Source organism: Callospermophilus lateralis, chromosome 14 (assembly GCF_048772815.1).
Source record: "Callospermophilus lateralis isolate mCalLat2 chromosome 14, mCalLat2.hap1, whole genome shotgun sequence".
Lineage (NCBI taxonomy): Eukaryota > Metazoa > Chordata > Mammalia > Rodentia > Sciuridae > Callospermophilus > Callospermophilus lateralis.
Genome location: NC_135318.1, coordinates 20,550,820 through 20,567,580, shown reverse-complemented (window position 1 = coordinate 20,567,580; position 16,761 = coordinate 20,550,820). Strand labels below are relative to the sequence as shown.

Below are 16,761 nucleotides of genomic sequence, written 5' to 3'. Positions count from 1 at the left end.
GTGAGAGAGTGAGAAAGAGAGAGAATTTTAATATTTATTTTTTAGTTTTTGGCGGACACAACATATTTGTTTGTATGTGGTGCTGAGGATCGAACCCGGGCTGCACGCATGCCAGGCGAGCGCGCTACCGCTTGAGCCACATCCCCAGCCCCGCAAGGACCTGTCTTTCAAAGGAGTCCTGCACACTCCTCCAAGCCTTACTTATTGACTTTCCTCAAAGAATAAACACTGCCCTCCTATCAGAGAAACACAGCTCTCTAGAATATTAGTCCATTAATATTATGACTGCATTCTCATTCATGTATTTTCCCAAACTCAAGAGTACCAGCTTATAAGTAGTTACTTTCTCTCTCTTAAGATAATCAGCACTTTTCTCCATCAATGTCCCCTTGCTTCTACACACACAGCTGGGCACAGTGGCACACCTACAATCTCATCAACTTTGAAGGCTGAGGCAAGAGGATCAGAAGTTTGAGGCAAGCCAGCCTCAGCAATTTAGTGAGATTCTGTCTCAAAAAGTAAAAAAGGCAGGGGATATAACTCGGTGGTAAAGCACCTCTGGCTGGGCTTGATCCCTAGTACTCCACCCTCCCAAGAAAAACCCCACACATAAACACTCTCCTCCATTTGGCTCCACTTCCACTGACTTTCTCTCTTGCTTGAGCCCCACACTGTGATCCCCCTTCTCCCTCAACCTCTAGAACTTCAACATCTACAAAAGAATCTTCACGGACATGGTCAGCTCTCCTGGGACCAACAGTGCTGAGGCCTATCATAGCTGGGCCGATCTTCGGGATGTCCTTTTTAACCTGGTGAGGAAGTTGGGTCCACAATGGAGTAAAAGGGCTTCTCTTGGGCTGGGGATGTGATGGGTAGAGCACTTGCCTAACATGTGCAAGGCTCTGGGCTCAATCCCTACCTAATACTGCCAAAAAAGAAAAACTCCTCCACCTGTCCCCATCCCAGTCTCTTCTTTCACATGCACATAAACCATAAACTGTTACTCTCAAGATGTATTTTACCCCCCTCTGTCCAGGTAGCCATCAGTGACTTCTCTGTCACACTGGCCCTTCTCTGACCCCTGAGCTAGCTCACTCTCTTCCTTCCCTAGTGTGAAAACCTGGTGAAATCCAGTGAGGCCAACTCTCCAGCTCATGAGGAGTTTGAAACGATGCTGCTGATTGCTCATTACTACGCCACTCGCTCTGCAGCCCAGAGCATCAAACAGCTGGTGAGATGCAGTGCGGGGAGATGAGGTGCAGGCATCTTCAAACCTAAGAAGCTGAATGAATCCAAGTTCTGGATTCCTGAGCTTAGATTCTTGGACTTCCCCTCTTCTATATAAATCAATCTTCAACCTTTGCTGAAGTGGGTATTCTTCCCATACTGTCTTGACCTTCTTAGGGCTCGAGGCCCATACAGCTTCAGATTATTTTTTTTGTTGTTAGATCTCCAGCACCCGACCCATGCTAGGCAAGCACCCTACCACTGACCCACATACCCAGTACAGTTTTAGTATGTTTAAACCTTCAAATTCCATGATTTCTTTATTCAACCCATATAATGCACATTATTTTATTTATTTACTTATTCATTTATTTATTTATAGTCCTAAAGATTAAACCAGGGGCATTCTACCTCTGAGCTACATCCCCACCATGTATACACACTTTTGACTTATTTTTGATAATTTGCTGTGTATTTATTTCATGTAGTTGGATGACAGAATTCTAGAAGTGGAAGGAAGCTTAGAAATAATCTAGGCCCAGTTCTGTTGTGCCAGTGGAAGAAACTAAGAGCCAAACAGCTTGAGATACAGATCAGTTTAACACTGATTATTAGTTTTATAGTTTTGTGGCTATTAGTTACAAGATCATTCATCTGGTAGCTCAGCCACTAGTGCCAAGATCCTAAAGCTTTGCTTTTAATCTCTAGGAAACTGTGGCTGCTAGGCTTTCTGTTTCACTCTTGCGTCACACCCAGCTACTACCTGCAGATAAGGCCTTCTACGAAGCAGGCATTGCTGCCCAGGTGAGCTGGAACAAGGAAGGGTGGGGCTGAAGCTAGAACAGAGTAGGAAGATAGAGAATATCCCTTGAGCTAAGCTGAGTGTGGGGTAAATACAGGTCTCCTATATCTGCTTGCAGTGTGTCCCTGTATCCAGTGGCATCCAAGCTCAGCTTGCTCTTTCCCATTTGCCTTTTTTTTTTTTTTTTTTTTTGACATAGGCAGTTGGCTGGGAGAACATGGCCTTCATCTTTCTCAACCGCTTTTTGGATCTTACCGATGTAAGGAATCATGTGCAGAGGTTGGGAGGCTTTGCCTGTCACAAGCTGTACTTATGTCATGGTGTCCACTGTGCCATAGGCAATCGAAGAAGGGACTCTGGATGCCCTTGACCACTCTGATTTTCAGGATACAGACATTCCATTTGAGGTGCCACTACCAGCCAAGCAGCACATACCGGTAAGGGTGCAAGGTTGGAAAATGGGAAGGTGTCAACAAAGGAGTGCATTAAGAAGGCAGGACAGGGGCAGGGGTTGTGGCTCAGTGGTAGAGTGCTTGCCTAGTATGTGTAAGGCACTGGGTTCAATTCTGAGCACCACATATAAATAAATTATAAAATAAAGGTCCATGGACAACCAAAAAAAAAAAAAAAAAGCTACAGGGGTGCACACACCTGTAATCCCAGCAACTTGGAAAACTGAGGCAGGAAGATCTCAAGTCTGAGACCATCCTGGGGAATTTAGCAAGAACCTGTTTCAAAATAAAAAGGGCTAGGGTATAGAAGAAAGGAGGACAGCTTTGGGTTGCCATCTTTAGAAGGACCTCAGCTCTCATTATTGTCCCTCAATTCAAGGAGGATCATTTATGGCTGAAAAGCTGGTGTACAGAATGAAGGTATAGGAAATCCCATCCCCCGAGCCATTTGCCCTAGCCTTTGGAAGGTCTTGCTCCCTCTGTCCCCACCAGGAAGCCCAGAGAGAAGAGGTTCGAGACTGGGTACTCACAGTCTCAATGGACCAGCGGCTGGAGCAGGTTCTGCCTCGGGATGAGCGTGGTGCCTATGAGGCTTCCCTAGTGGCAGCAAGCACTGGAGTTCGGGCACTTCCCTGCCTTATCACAGGTATAGAACCCCACAGCACCCCTTTATCCTATGGCACGTAGAAAGGAGGGGAAAGTAGAAGGATCAAGAAACTTTATTTTGCCAGGCACAGTGGCGCACACCTATAATCCCAGCAGCTCTGGAGGCTAAGACAGGAGGATTGCGAGTTTAAAGCACCACGTATAAATAAATTATAAACAGCGAGGCGTTTAGCAACTCAGCGAGACCCTGTCTCTAAATAAAATATAAAATGAGCTGAGAATGTGGCTGAATGGTTGAGTGCCCCTGAGTTCAATCTCTGGGACCAAAAAAAAAAAAAAATCATTTCACTTTAATTTAGTAAAGGGCACCTAAGACAAATGATAGCCATCTTTATCCCCAGGCTTCTCTTTATTTCCACCCTCTTCAATCTCTCTCAAACTCTAGTTCTTCTTTTTCTCTTCTCCCACAGGTTACCCCATTCTGAGGAACAAAATTGAATTTAAGCGTCCAGGGAAGGCTGCTAACAAGGACAACTGGAATAAGTTTCTTATGGCTATTAAGGTTAGAGAGGAAAACTTGAAAGCGGGCAGGGAGAACAGCATTGCTGGAGGGACTGGGAAAGGCTGGGATTCTTTCAGAAGATAGGTGCAGACCCTGCATTTGCTCCCCAGGACACGGAGATGAAGCTGATGTCCTCTGTACCAGCTCTAATGAGTTTCTGTGATGTTCTTTCCCTTTACTCACAGACCTCCCACAGCCCAGTATGCCAGGATGTGCTGAAATTCATCAGTCAGTGGTGTGGAGGGCTCCCCAGCACCAGCTTTTCCTTTCAGTGACTGGTAAAACTGAGGAAGAGTTTGGGCCTCTCCCCCATTAAAGTTCTGTAAGAAATTGATACCACTGTGTTCTTTGATGAATCACTCCCAACACCAGCACAGTACCCTTTCCCCAAAAAAAGAATTATAATCAAGTAGAAAAAAGACGTTCTTTTATTACAATTATCGATACCATCCTGTTGTCAGGGCCCCTTGTTTAGTGGAAAAAAATTGTGGACTGAGCCTTGGAACATCACCTGCCTGATAAAGGAAGAACCAATCCAGGTCAGAGAGAGGAGCAGCACAGTAAAGAACTAGCCCTGGTCCCAAGAACACTTCCGTGTCCCCTCTCTAACCCAGACCCCCACTCTCAGGGCCCTTTACCTTTCCTAAACCCAGGTTTTCTGTGACTCCTGGAGTTCTTGATGTTGATCTAGTAGCTGCACATTTTCCTGCTGTTTACATTTAGGAGGTTCAAGCTCTGTCAGTTCCTCTAGCTGCAGGAGAGGGTGGAGTTTGTACCATGACCCTGAATGATACATCAACTCCTTTGTAACACAGACTGGCTGTATTGAGTGAACCCTTCCGGTTTCTCTTCCTTACCTGCCCCTGAAACCCTTCTTTCCTGCAGGGCCCAATTCCACGCAGGGTGAGTGCTGCCACACAGCAGTAACCAGATAGAGCAGCCTCAGCTGCAGACATGAGCAGAGAAGGGATCCAGAGAGCCAAAGCTGTATCCTAAAAGCAAAAAGCAAGGATGAGGGCTAAAAGGGAATGTGACATAAGCCGCAAATGAGGAAATTAAAAGGGCAAGACCAAGGCTTTGTGAATGGCAAGAAAGCACTCACATAGATTCTTGTAGGGTCAAAGGGGCAGTCCGTGTGACCAGACCCCTGGTCCAGTGGGATGGAAGGATCCAGCAGTCCTGGATGGCAGTCAGCAATAAGTCTACGACCACCATTGGCCACAGTGAGTGACACAGCAAGGAGAAGGCCCATGGAGCAGGCAGCAGACAAGAGCAAGTTCACTAGAGCCAGGGCCAGCAGGGCCCAGTGCTGGCAGAGCAGAAGATTAATAATGGTGAGCAGCCTAAGCCTAGCAAAGTCTGCCAATAACTAGACAGTTTTCTATTTGAGGCTCCTTCTTCACATTGAAAAAGCTGAGACAGTTCCTCCGCCCTACCCCTCTCAAGCTCCAGAAGTCCCCTCTCACCAGTGGTGAACGAACAAGGTTCTTGGATGCCAAGAGAGCCACAAGTCCCACGGAAACACTCTGCGGAAGATACCAAGCCTTTGGCCCACTGGCGCTCTGCACGTCGCTCCCTCCCCGCCCCCCACCCCGTCCCGAACCCCCCCTCCTAGGCTCTCACCAGCAGCCCTGAACCCACAGAGATGACATTGGCGGTGGTGTACTCCGGTGTGACAGCGCCACGGGGGTTGGCCACGTGCCTCAGGACAGTGCCGTGCAGCACGGCCCCCAGCAGCAGATTCACGTGGCCCACCAGGATCAGCGCTAGGCCCACGCGCATCAGCCGCCGGGGCCCGCGGGCTGCATCTGTAAAGCAGGGAGGAGGGCAGACCTGAACCCGGAGGGGCAGGTGGCAGTAGGGCCAGCTATCGCTTGTAGGACAGGCTGAGGGGTCTCGGGGACCGAGGGGAGGGGCGGAAGTTACCAAACACGCAGAGGCGGTAGCACTTCATCCTGTGGGTCGCGTAGCCGCCCCAGCGGCTCTACCTGGGTCTGGCCCCGCCCCGCCAACCGTGAGTTCAGCCCCGCCCCCCACCTGAGGCCCAGCCTCCACAGCCCCAAGGCAGCTCTACCTGGGCCCCGCCCCTCCACCTGAGGCCCATCCAATGGGCGGCTGCACAATCTGCTGCACTGTCCCTGGGAGGCGCAAACACACTACAGTTTTAGCAAAAAGTAGACTTTATTACAGCAGCAACTGAGGCGAATAGAATGGCCCCCCAGGGCCACCACTGCAGCACCACCTTTCTCTCCCGCCCATCCGCCCCAGCGGGATTGTAGAACTCGGCTCCCCCAGTTTCCATGGGCCTCCTGTCCACACAGGCTGGGCGGAGCCGCCAGGTCAGCTACTAGCCCCCAGCTAGAAGGCGGCTGCTGAGAAGGCCCAGGCCCATGTCTGTGCAAAACAAGTAAACAAAGTGCAGAGGGGAGGAAGAAAGGGGGAGGGGAGCACGATGCTCAGAACCAGGGAGCCCTCAAAGCCCTCCTGAATGATAAAGGAGTGAAGGGGCTTCACAGGGTAATACTGACTGGGGGGAGGGGCAGGAGGGCTGCAGCATGTCCAGGGACAGCCACAGCTCAGATAAGGGCCTGGCCCGAGTGAGCTCTAAGAGGAGACGGTGACAGCGGCTGAGTTGATGGTGTTGTTCCTGGCAAAATTGAACTTGTTCAGGGTCTCCTCCAGCAGAGAAGTCAGTCGGCTCTGGTCAGCCTGGGAAGAGGAGCTCAGTGAGGTGGGCTGAGATAAGAGAAGGCAGGGAGGCAGCCAGGGTAGAGGAAGGCAGGCAGGAACCTCACCTCACTAATGAAGCCCAGCTGCACCAGCTCAGCTGCCAACTCTGGGATGTTCTCATCTGACAAAGAAACAGGAGGGCTGAGTATAGTAAGAAGGGACACAGAGCTCTTCAAATTTTAGAGGCTAAGACAGTTATTCTCTGGGAGCAATATTTTACTGACTTGTCATCTTCCCACCCCGAATATGTCCCTTAAAGATAAAGCTCACAGGCCCTCCATCCTCCAAGCGAAAGGAGAGACTCACTTGGCATCAGATCACAGCTCAGGTGCCGGTTCAGTTTGTCCTCCAGCTTCAGCAGAAGTGTTAACTAGAGAACAAGACCAATAAATAAATAAATAAGGCTCCTCTTCCTCCACCCTCTGCCCACCCAGTCCTATGCAGTCCTGGCCTTGAGCCTTACGTGGTGTTTGACTCCCTCTTCCACTGATTCAATGTTGCACTGCATCAGCACCACCTAGGACACAACAAGACAGGACAATTACTGGAAGAGAAAGCAGTCACACCTGGAAGCCTTCATAGGCCACACGACATGATGACCAGAGGACAGAAACACACACTTTTTCTCTAATGGGTAAGGCTTAGTTGAGCTGCCCCTTCCCCAGTGACCATGGACATATTCACACCTACATAGCCCCCACCTTGCGGGTTTCCACCTCGGCTGGCTCAGGTGTTGGAGTCTTAACAGAGGGGGGAACTACAGGTGATGTCACCTCCTCCTGCTGTGGTTGCTGGGGCCTAGGCAGCCCAAAGGCTGTCAGAGGGTAGATCCCATTCCTGGAAGGAGGTAAAGACAGGTTACATGGGGCTCTGGAGTGCCTTAGGACACCTGCCCCTGCTTCCTTAAGGAAGCCTGCCTCACTCTTCCCTTACCTGACATCTTCAAGGAATTTGTCTAATTCCAGAGCTGGTGATTGGGAATACCTAAAGAAGAAAAGAAAGATAATGGAAGTAAGGGAACAAGCAAAACAGCAGACTCAACCTTTCCCTGAGAACAAGCATTTTACAGATCCTCAGAGTGGTAGTGACCCATTTGTCCCTTTTAGACCCTCTCAGTTGGTTACTCACAAAGTTTGAACTGCTTCTCTTCCTGGACCTGCAGGGATTTCAGCCAGTACAGCACTGGTATCCATGTTTTTGGTGATCTCCTCCAGAGCGTTCTCTGGGATCATGTCTGGAGGGCACGATGGAGTAGAATGTTATGAATAGTGGAATGGAAGCACAGGGCCAAAGAATCTCTTTGGAAATAGAAGAAAGAGAGCATGCCAGTGAGAGTTGGAAGAAAATTCCTAGTAGGGTCAAGGGGACTCACGTTGGTGACCCACAATACAATGGGCAGCAAGGAGTTTGAGTGAGGGCACTTCAAATAGTGCTGGGTGGAAGAGAAGTTCTCTGGCTGTTGGTCTGCATGCAGGCTCAGACTGCAGGCACTTCTGAATGAACTCCTAAAAAAAAGAGATAAGAACTGGAGCAGGCATCTGGCAAGCACCCCACGGAGTTCATCTTTAAAGCTCTCATTACACTTAGAACAAGGCTTTGTACACACTAGGTGTTCATCACTTGTGGAGAAAATACTGACAAATGTACTTGAAAGGGGTTTGAAAATATAAGATAGTATATCAAAAGATATCATTCACTGTCTTTCTGGTCTTAATTATTTTTTATTCTCGAACCACAATCTTTTAAATATTTTTCAACTTTTCCCTTCCCAAATTTTACCCATTGTGGTAATATTCACTTTATTTCCCAGGCCTAGTATCACAATTTTTTGTCTACTACAATCACTGAAATCCATTGGATTTCCCATGCTTTCTTTAACCATGCTAATCCTTTTTTACCTCCTTGAGGTCCCATGACATAACCTTTCTTACTTTCAGTCTTAAAGGCCAATAAGGTCTGATACCTAATTTTTCACTTGAATATTCTACCACAATGTGAACTAGAAACTTATTTCACACTGCACTCAAGACTTCTAGTTTTTCTTCTTTTCTTTCCTGTTTCCCGTTATACTTATCTTTAATGAGTTACAAACTAGTCTTGTTTGGACTTTCTTGTCCAGCTTCTACTTATTATACTCAGTCTATCTACCAATTTGTAGTCCTTAGGTCCTTTCAATAGGTCATTATTTCCAGGAACCTTCTAATTAAAACTATATAAATATGAAATCCCCAAATGACTGATTTGATTAATTTAAAGTGATTATTTTGCTTTCAAATGTCAAGAGAATTTAGCAACTGTGTACAGTAACCATCAAATTGGTTTACCTCCATTTAGACACACTTCAATTAACATAAAATTTTTAACCTCAATATTACCATCTTAAGCTCTAACCCGTTGTATGTATACAAAAACAAGATAGACACTTCTTAGGGAAATTTTACATTTTTTCTTTTTCTGCTTTATGTTTTCCTGCTCAAAGAGTCTAAGTGAAGAAAAATATGAAGACACCTGAAAGTCAGTTAAGAAGGCAGCAATCTTGAAGAGCCTTACCCTCTGTAATGAGTCTTCTAGAAGCTGGATGGCACTGCTGATGGCTTCTTGTGGCACATATGAGGACTCTCCATTGCCCTGAATCTCCAGCACTGCCATCTGCAGTGAGGAGGAATCCAAAGGAAAAGGAGAGACCTAAGAACCCCAGTGCTCCCAGAGATACTCCCTCAAGATCAGCATCCTCCTTGTCCTCTATTTCCCTCTTCTGTCTTCTAATTTCACCCTTTCTTTTTGCCCCCCTCCCTCTTTAGTTCCTCACCTCCAGTGCACACATGCCAAAGGAATAGATGTCCACTGCTGTTGTAACATTAGTGACTTCTAGGAAAACAGAAAGGACTTAGTGAAACAGAGGATCGAGGACAAGGGGTGGCAGATAGGCCTTTAAAACATAATTGTATGCTAGTAAAGTAGACTATATAAGTTTTGGTTGTATTACCACTGTACCTCAGGTTATGAGGTGCAAAACACCAGGGCATGAGGACAGGACAGAGAAGCCAGGATGCCTCACCTCCATACTCCGGTGCAAAGAAGTGTAGATTCTTCTGCTCTTCCCGACAAGTCTTCACATGATTGTTGATAGTGTCAGGAGCCACTGGGAGTATGGAAGATACCCATAATCTGACCACCATCAACAAAGCATAGTCTCACTCCAGAGAGAGAGGCCCCCAAAAGCCAAATTTTTTTGAAGTCTCCTTTCTAACCCTTAGCAGACACAAACCTATCCCCTTTCTCATCCTGAACTATAGACCATACATGGACTCTACCTACTTCCCCCTTTTTCAGGCCCACTGCTTCACATCTGAGGACCCAAACTCAGGAACAACAAAGGATTCCGATAACATTAACAGACACTAGTTTTGGGTTAGTCAAGAAGCAACATATCTAAGGGAAATTTTTCACTTGTGACCAGTTCCTCTTCCCATAGTCCCAAATTTATCTAATCTCTGATTACCATGAAAATATTCAGTTTTATTTCTTTCATCCACCTTTCAATTTAACATAAAACAACAGGCAGCCCTTCCTAATCTGAGAGGATTGGAGACCTTAGGAACTTGGATAAAAATGGTAAAGAAGCAATAAATATAACTGAGGAGTTAGCCTCCTTCTTACCCATCTTTGCCAGAAACTCAAGAATAACTCAGAATTAAATCAATACCCTTTAATCAGTTTTACTTTGAGTCCACCAAAACTTTTTAGACCCCTGTTCTACTCTCTTTCTTAATGCTGTCTGCTACAGGGCTGCACGAGGAACCAGGGCCAGGCCTGATTTGGACTCACGCCAATCATAACAATGATTACAAGTCACAGAGAATCTGGGAGCACAGCATGATTTGGGGAACCAGCCTGATGATGAGGGGGAATATGAATCTAGGAGTAAGTGTCCAGCCAGGCAGAATCCACAGGAAACAAGCAGGTTATGGAGGGGCAAGCAGGTAGAAGGCTGGCAGGGCAGAAGCTAAGCAGGCAAAATTAGGCAGGGGAGATAGGGGACCAGGCCTTGCTCCCACGACTGCATGCACTGGGCAGCCGCACAGGGAGCAAAGGGAGCACAAACAGAGCCCCAAGTGGGGCAGAGGGAGCTCTCACCATTAGCAAAAATCCTATGAAAGACTGTTGGGAACAGAGCAGCCCGTAAGCGGGAGGGAGGAAAACAGAGAAAAGTTGTGAGCGATGGAGCAGCCAAGCCCCAGACAAATGGATACATAAACACAACACACGGAAATGTACACTGCACACAGATACACAGCAAATGAAAGCACTCACAGCAGGCACAGCCCGGAACCTCCTCTGGTTGGGTCTGGGCCCAGGGGCTCAAATCAGATCTCACATCCACTTCTTGCCTTTTCCCAACCTCCTATCAATATTTCTGTATTAACCCCAATCTTCCTCCAAAAAAGGTACAGAATTATATACTCTATCCCATCTCCACTAATTAGCTGCTCTCTATGTAGTATCTCTAGCAAGATCCTATCTATTATCACCAGCCCACACCTCAGAATTTTGCTGTTCTTTCCCATTCTTTTCATCTTACCCCCTAGTTCCCAAATTCCCCGAGGCTCCCCTGCCCAGAACCTCTCCCTCCCCTCACCAGAGCCAATCTTGATGAGTCCGTTGTGCTGGATGAAGATGGTGTCACAGGTCAGGTTCCCATGGATGATGGGGGGGTCACAGGAATGCAGGTAGCTGTGGGGGCACTGGGCTGTTAGAGGGGCCACTGGGAAATTAAGGGCAAGGGGAACCCAAGGGTTAAGAGAAGCAAGGGCCAGGTTTCCTGCTGACCACCATAAAGATAATTCCCAAACTCTGAATCTTGATTATGCCTGATGATTTAAATAGATGTATAAGAATTAAGAGAAAGAGTCAGGAGACAGTGTTGCAGTTAGGACAATAAGAGAAACCCTTTACAAAACTTGTAGGGGGCCTAATCTTGACAGTACATCAGTCAAAGTGGGGAAAGGCAGAATAGAACATCAGAGTAGTACCCTACAATCTGGAGGAACTACATTAGGAAATATGGGAAAGAAACTAAGCAAGTATTACTTACCTTAGAGCAGAAAGGATCTGTGTGCACCAGCGTTTCCAAGCCTGGAAGAGAATTTGGTTGAAAGGTCAGCAATAACCTCCTTCTTTTTTTTTTTTTTTTTTTTAAATGGGTTTGGAGAGTTGCAAGTCTTTTTTTTTTTTTTTTTTTTAAAGAGAGAGGGGTAGAGAGAGAGAATTTTAATATTTATTTTTAGTTATCGGCAGGCACAACATCTTTTTATGTGGTGCTAAGGATCGAACCCAGGCCGCACACATTCCAGACGAGCGCGCTACCGCTGGAGCCACATCCCCAGCCCAATAACCTCCTTCTTAACCCTTTTAAAACCCCAATCTTTTAAAACCCCAACCAGCCTAAAACTTGGCCCTCCCTTCATACTTTTTCATTCATGGTCTTGTGGTTCTTTTTGGTCTTCTTCAGAAATTGCTTAAGACTCCCAGATGACATGTATTCAGTGATAAAAATGACCTGGGGAAGAAAAGCACTCATTATAAGGCTTTACAGTAGAAATGATCTCTTACCTGAAAATATTTACAAAGATATATATTAAATTTGTAATTTTTTTCCAACTTTCTCTCCTTTTGTTCTTAGCATTGTTTCTTTAGTTAGACTGAATAGCACCATGAAAACTACTCAGCAATAAAACCTATGGGATGAAGGAAGCTCCATCTATATCCACCCAGGCATGGGTGGCAGCTGAAGCCCTACTCTCACCACCACAGCAGCTAATTCCAGTTGTTTCAAAACTACTCAGTTTCAATCACTGAGCATAAAAAGAACAATAAATGTAGCTAGAATCTTGCAGTTAAACTCAGGAAATACCAGGAAAAAATTCTTACCCTGGCCTTGTTCTCTTTAATGTCAGCCCAATACTTGTGAAATTTAACAATGTTGAGATGTTCCAACTGAATCAGATTATCAAATACGGCACGGACCTTTTCCTGGAACAAGGGAGACAATGGGATAATGGAGCTCACAAATCACTGTAATAATTCTAAAAAGCCAGTTCCCATTCCTCCCCAGAAATGGTCTAACCCCAACATGCTCTCCTCATAGCTAGCTGCCTGTCATCTATTCCTCTTTAGCACCATTCAGTGGCATCCTTTCACCATCACCTACCTCCTGCAGCTTGTAGTTCTTGCGCTCAGAGAACTGTACCTCATTCCACACAACTTCCACACCCTCCTCTGTATCCATGGCCAGGTATGCACTGTCGATACCTGGCACATTCCGCTGATTTACCTGAGAAGCAATTCAAATAGAATTCAAGTTACTCCATGACTTCTCTATTTTAATACTCCATATGATCCTCCCCTAATCCCCAAACGGTTAAAGTTTGATCTCCCCTTTGAGACTGCTCCACCAGTCCTTATTCTCTTAGAATTTACAATCCCAAGAGTAACATTATCATTGTACCTCTTCTCTCCTCTTCTGCCAGCGCCCACAGGGTGACTCTTCCAAGATCTCAGATTCATCTTCACTTTCTTCTTCTTCCTCTGGGGATGCAGCTGAGGTTGTGGAAGTCACAGGAGGCGAAACTGATGTCAGGCCAGGAGCTGAAGATGAGGATTCTACTTTTGGGTCCGAGCCACTGCTGAGTACTGTCTGGGACTCCCCCTCCGACATGCTGGAACAAACACTCAGGCCTGCATTGGTTGGTTGAGGACAAAGGGAGAAGGCAGAGAAGGTCAAGACAGATCTACAAGGTGGGCATGGTGGTGCAAGTCTGTAATCCCAGTGACTTGGGAGCTGAAGCAGGAAGTCCACGAATTCAAACTCAGCCTCAGCAACCTAGTAAGGCCCTAAGCAACTCAGTGAGACCCTCAGCAACTCCGCAAGACCCTGTCTCTAATTTAAAAAAAAAAAAAAAAAGGGTTGGGGATGTGTCTTGTTGGTTAGTACTCCTGGGTTCAATCCTTGGTACCAAAGAAACAAAAAGATGGATCTATATTTAATAACCTTAATAATCTCATCTGCAGGTTCAAAGAAATATTAAACAAGTAATTCCCCTTGTCTCCTTTAAATCCAAAATCAGAATTACTCCTATCTAAACATTGAAAAATTAACTATTCTAACTCCAGTCTACAGAAAGGGAGCTATCTTAGTTGAAGATGACTCACTCAGGAGTGACAAACACAAGACTTATGGCAGCATAACCCCACTTAGTAAGGTCCAAAAGAACAGCAGAATCAGATGTTCCATTCCTTCTCAGCAAATATTCATCCAACAGGCTTCCCTTTGAATCCCCATAATTCCCTATTTGCCCTGTGCTCAAGAACCAGGATACGTAGGTGATATTCAGAACAGATGATTCCAGACTCCAAAATGTTCTACTGAACCATCCTTAAGGCTAAACCTGTATCATTCCCAGCCAACATATCCAGCTGAAACCCTTAGCTGATTTAGCCAGCTGAATTAACCTTGGCATCCACTATCCAAACCCTCCTATATACAGAACAAGCCTGCTGGCTCATGGTGAGACTACCTTTAGGCCAGGTGACTTAATCCCTGATGACCTCACCAGGGCAGTGGTGACTGAATCCCTGATGACCTGACCTTCCCTATGATGTGAGAGAATGGCAAATGGGTATTGGTTAGCAACATTTTTTAAAATTTACTTATTCAACAAATATTTAGTAAGCACTTAGTGTGGATCACACACTGGGCAGGTGCTTTAGATACAACAGTGAACAAAATAAATGAGATGTCCACAGTTATGAAGCCACAAATTCAAGGCAGATCTAAGACTTTAAACTTCTAGTTTTCATTTCATTCACATTGCTCAAAGGTTCTGAAGTGTCCATTCTCTGGGCACTGGATCTAACATAGGTATTTCTTTTGGGAACAAAAAACTCAAGACAGGGCTGGGGTTGTGGCTCATGTGAGGCACTGGGTTCAATCCTCAGCACCACCAATAAAATAAAATAAAATAAAATGTATTGTGTCCATCTACAACTAAAAGTAATAAATAAAAATTTAAAAAGCTCAAGACCTAACTTTTATAGGAAAAAGTGTTATACAATATAACATTTCTTCAGGGGTGTAGTACTTGAAGGAAAAAGATAATGTCATTTACCCATGCAAAAAGTCACAGGACAATCACTGAATATTATTCTTCACCTCTAAGAACAAAGGCTGTTGAATCTGTGGGCTTAAGGGATTGCTGTCCTGTATGAAAGTAATATCCTGGAAAGTACATCTGCACCTCAAAGTCATTTCAGAATGCCAGAAGCCTCCAATCAACATCAATCTTTTAGGGCTGGGATTGTGGCTAGGTGGTAGAGTGCTCACCTAGCATGCATGAGACACTGAGTTCGATCCTCAGCACCACATAAATATAAAATAAAGATATAATGATTCTCACTTCTGTCCATCTCTCCCCCAAGGTACAAGGAAGTTTAACACAAGTCAGGAGACTTTTATAAGATGAAATTCTAGCGTATACCAAGGAGCACAAAAGCACTACAGAAAAAAACAATCTAACAGATATTCTTATATTAATTTCTAGGTCCTTGCCTATCCTAGAGAGATTCAACTCAGTCAGCCTAGAAAGCTACTATAGTATCTGTTGTTTTAGTAATCAACTAGAAAAGTTGGGCTAGAGATCGTTTTTCTTCTTCCCCAGAAAATAAGAAAACAGAACATCTGTATCAGTTACTTCCTAAAGCTGCTGAATGTGTCTATCTTTTAGTAAAATAACTAGATTACAATAGGAGATACTAATGGAATTTTAATACAGAAAGGCTGTAGCCAATGGGATCTTAAGAAACTTCTGGACCCAGGGCACAGACTTGGGTTTCACCAGAGGAGAAACCAAACCGTCATCAAAGAAATAGATGCCCCAGGAATGTGCTTGTCTCCTTCCTCCCAGTCTTGCCCCGGTAAGGAACACGAGGGCAGAACCCAAGATCCTTCAGTGCCCCTCCTATTGATAAAGAAACCTTTGCAACACTGGGGGTTCTGCTCAGGGGTATCTAGAGGCTCAGTAAGATCACAGGCGGATCGCAAGGTTCTCCTGGTCGCCTTCAGCCACCCTGAGGCACACAGTTCGTTCACTTCGCTCAGCGTGGGAAGTCCTGCAAAGTTGTTGACTGCAAGCTCTCGGAACGTCAACTTCTCCAACGCCCTCAGCCACAGATCCCTTAGCAGTCCTCACCTTGAGCAGACTGCAGAAAACCTCTGAGGCCCGCAGAACCGTCCGGTCGGAAACAAAGCAAGCTCGAGGGTGGAAGATGACCCTCAGAATTTCACACTCCAACAGGTCGCCCCGCCAGGGTCAGGAAGCGCGCGGCGGCCGGGGAGGGAGTCCTGCCTGGAGGGCCGGGGAGCGCGCAGCGGCCACCTCATCAAAGGCCGGCCCCGCAGCGTCGTCAGGCCGCAGGCCACGCCCCCTCGCCGTCGGCGCACCGCCCCGCGAGCAAGCCAGGCCGGGACTCGGCGCTTCCTTCCGCAGGCCGCGGGGCCGCGACTGCCGCCCCCGCCCCCGCCCCCGCCGCCGGCCCCGCCTCTCGCAGCCGGAGTTCCAAGCGAACGCTGGGGTCTCCCGACCCGCGCCCGCAGAATTCTGGGCCGCCGCCTCCGCCGCCGGCGCCACATCAGGGAGGCCGGGCGGGCAGCGACAGTGGGGCCGAGGCGGCCCCTCGCTCAGGAGGGCCGGGCCCAGCCGGGCCTGGCTGCCGAGTGAGCAAGGCCGCCTGCAGCACGGCCGTCTTGGGGCTCGGGGTCGACTCCTCTGTCCTCTCGCGAGCCCCTCCCTCCCGGGCCTCATTCTCCAGGCGCTCACCTCCCGACTCCGCGCCCGCAGTCTGCGCTTCAGCTCCAGCTCGGGTTCCGCGGCCCAGGATCACAGCGACTCCCTCACAGCTGCGCTCCGCAGCGCAACCGAACTGCGGGCCCCGCCCTCGCGGCGTCCGGACCAACAGATGGGCGGTGCCGCACCGCCGCCAGGTTTCCATTGGACAGGGCGGTGGGGGGCGGTGCCCCAGACGGTCGCTCGCAGGTTGATCTTCAGCCCGGTCTCCTCCCCTTGCGCCGCTCCCGAAGAAGCCTAGCCGAGGTTTCGGTGTTTTCGGTCCCAACCGAAGCTTGTTTCGCTGTCCACCCCTCCGCCCAGTCCAGGTACCCCCCAGTGATTGTGCTGGACTAGGGGAAGGCCTTCTTCCTCTTGAAGGCGCCATGACAGTTCTAATCTCACGAAAAGACAAAAGGATCAAAAGATATAGCTTTCATTGGAGGGAAGAGCCCACCCACTTTCACTATTTGGGGACAGTGCAACTGGACACCAGTTCTT

The 16,761-nt window shown here is 47.3% G+C and overlaps 3 protein-coding genes across 7 annotated transcripts in view; 1 reads left to right on the top strand and 2 right to left on the bottom strand.

Moving 5' to 3' along the window:
* Ift172 (intraflagellar transport 172) overlaps positions 1-3,983 on the top strand; it is a 36,939-nt gene extending 32,956 nt beyond the window's left edge. For all 4 annotated transcript variants that reach the window (XM_076832811.2, XM_076832813.2, XM_076832810.2 and 1 more), the window contains 8 exons: positions 702-812; positions 1,112-1,231; positions 1,936-2,031; positions 2,229-2,288; positions 2,368-2,466; positions 2,974-3,127; positions 3,558-3,649; positions 3,835-3,983. In XM_076832811.2, coding sequence (XP_076688926.1) covers positions 702-812; positions 1,112-1,231; positions 1,936-2,031; positions 2,229-2,288; positions 2,368-2,466; positions 2,974-3,127; positions 3,558-3,649; positions 3,835-3,924 — 822 coding nt within the window. In that variant the 3' untranslated portion in view covers positions 3,925-3,983. The remainder of the gene's footprint in view (positions 1-701; positions 813-1,111; positions 1,232-1,935; positions 2,032-2,228; positions 2,289-2,367; positions 2,467-2,973; positions 3,128-3,557; positions 3,650-3,834) is intronic.
* Positions 3,984-4,089: 106 nt separating this feature from the next.
* Positions 4,090-5,570, bottom strand: Krtcap3 (keratinocyte associated protein 3). Its single transcript, XM_076833891.2, has 6 exons — positions 5,273-5,570; positions 5,116-5,175; positions 4,752-4,958; positions 4,507-4,641; positions 4,288-4,400; positions 4,090-4,164 (listed from the first exon to the last, which is right to left on the bottom strand). The coding sequence occupies exons 1-5, from the start codon at positions 5,429-5,431 to the stop codon at positions 4,293-4,295; spliced, it is 669 nt and encodes a 222-aa protein (XP_076690006.2). The 5' UTR covers positions 5,432-5,570; the 3' UTR covers positions 4,090-4,164; positions 4,288-4,292.
* A 241-nt stretch (positions 5,571-5,811) lies between these two features.
* Nrbp1 (nuclear receptor binding protein 1) lies at positions 5,812-16,359 on the bottom strand. Of its 2 annotated transcripts, none has more exons than XM_076832605.2 (18): positions 16,255-16,359; positions 12,888-13,117; positions 12,591-12,713; positions 12,311-12,412; positions 11,850-11,939; positions 11,475-11,515; positions 11,019-11,113; positions 9,438-9,521; positions 9,189-9,247; positions 8,930-9,028; positions 7,752-7,884; positions 7,508-7,613; positions 7,313-7,363; positions 7,081-7,216; positions 6,843-6,896; positions 6,686-6,749; positions 6,445-6,500; positions 5,812-6,358 (listed from the first exon to the last, which is right to left on the bottom strand). In XM_076832605.2, exons 2-18 carry the CDS (start codon positions 13,095-13,097, stop codon positions 6,254-6,256), a joined length of 1,608 nt encoding a protein of 535 aa, XP_076688720.1. In that variant the 5' UTR covers positions 13,098-13,117; positions 16,255-16,359; the 3' UTR covers positions 5,812-6,253. The 2 variants fall into 2 exon arrangements, with proteins under 2 accessions (XP_076688720.1, XP_076688721.1); XM_076832606.2 differs by lacking the exon at positions 16,255-16,359 and adding an exon at positions 15,628-15,798.
* Between the last annotated feature and the right edge of the window lie 402 nt (positions 16,360-16,761).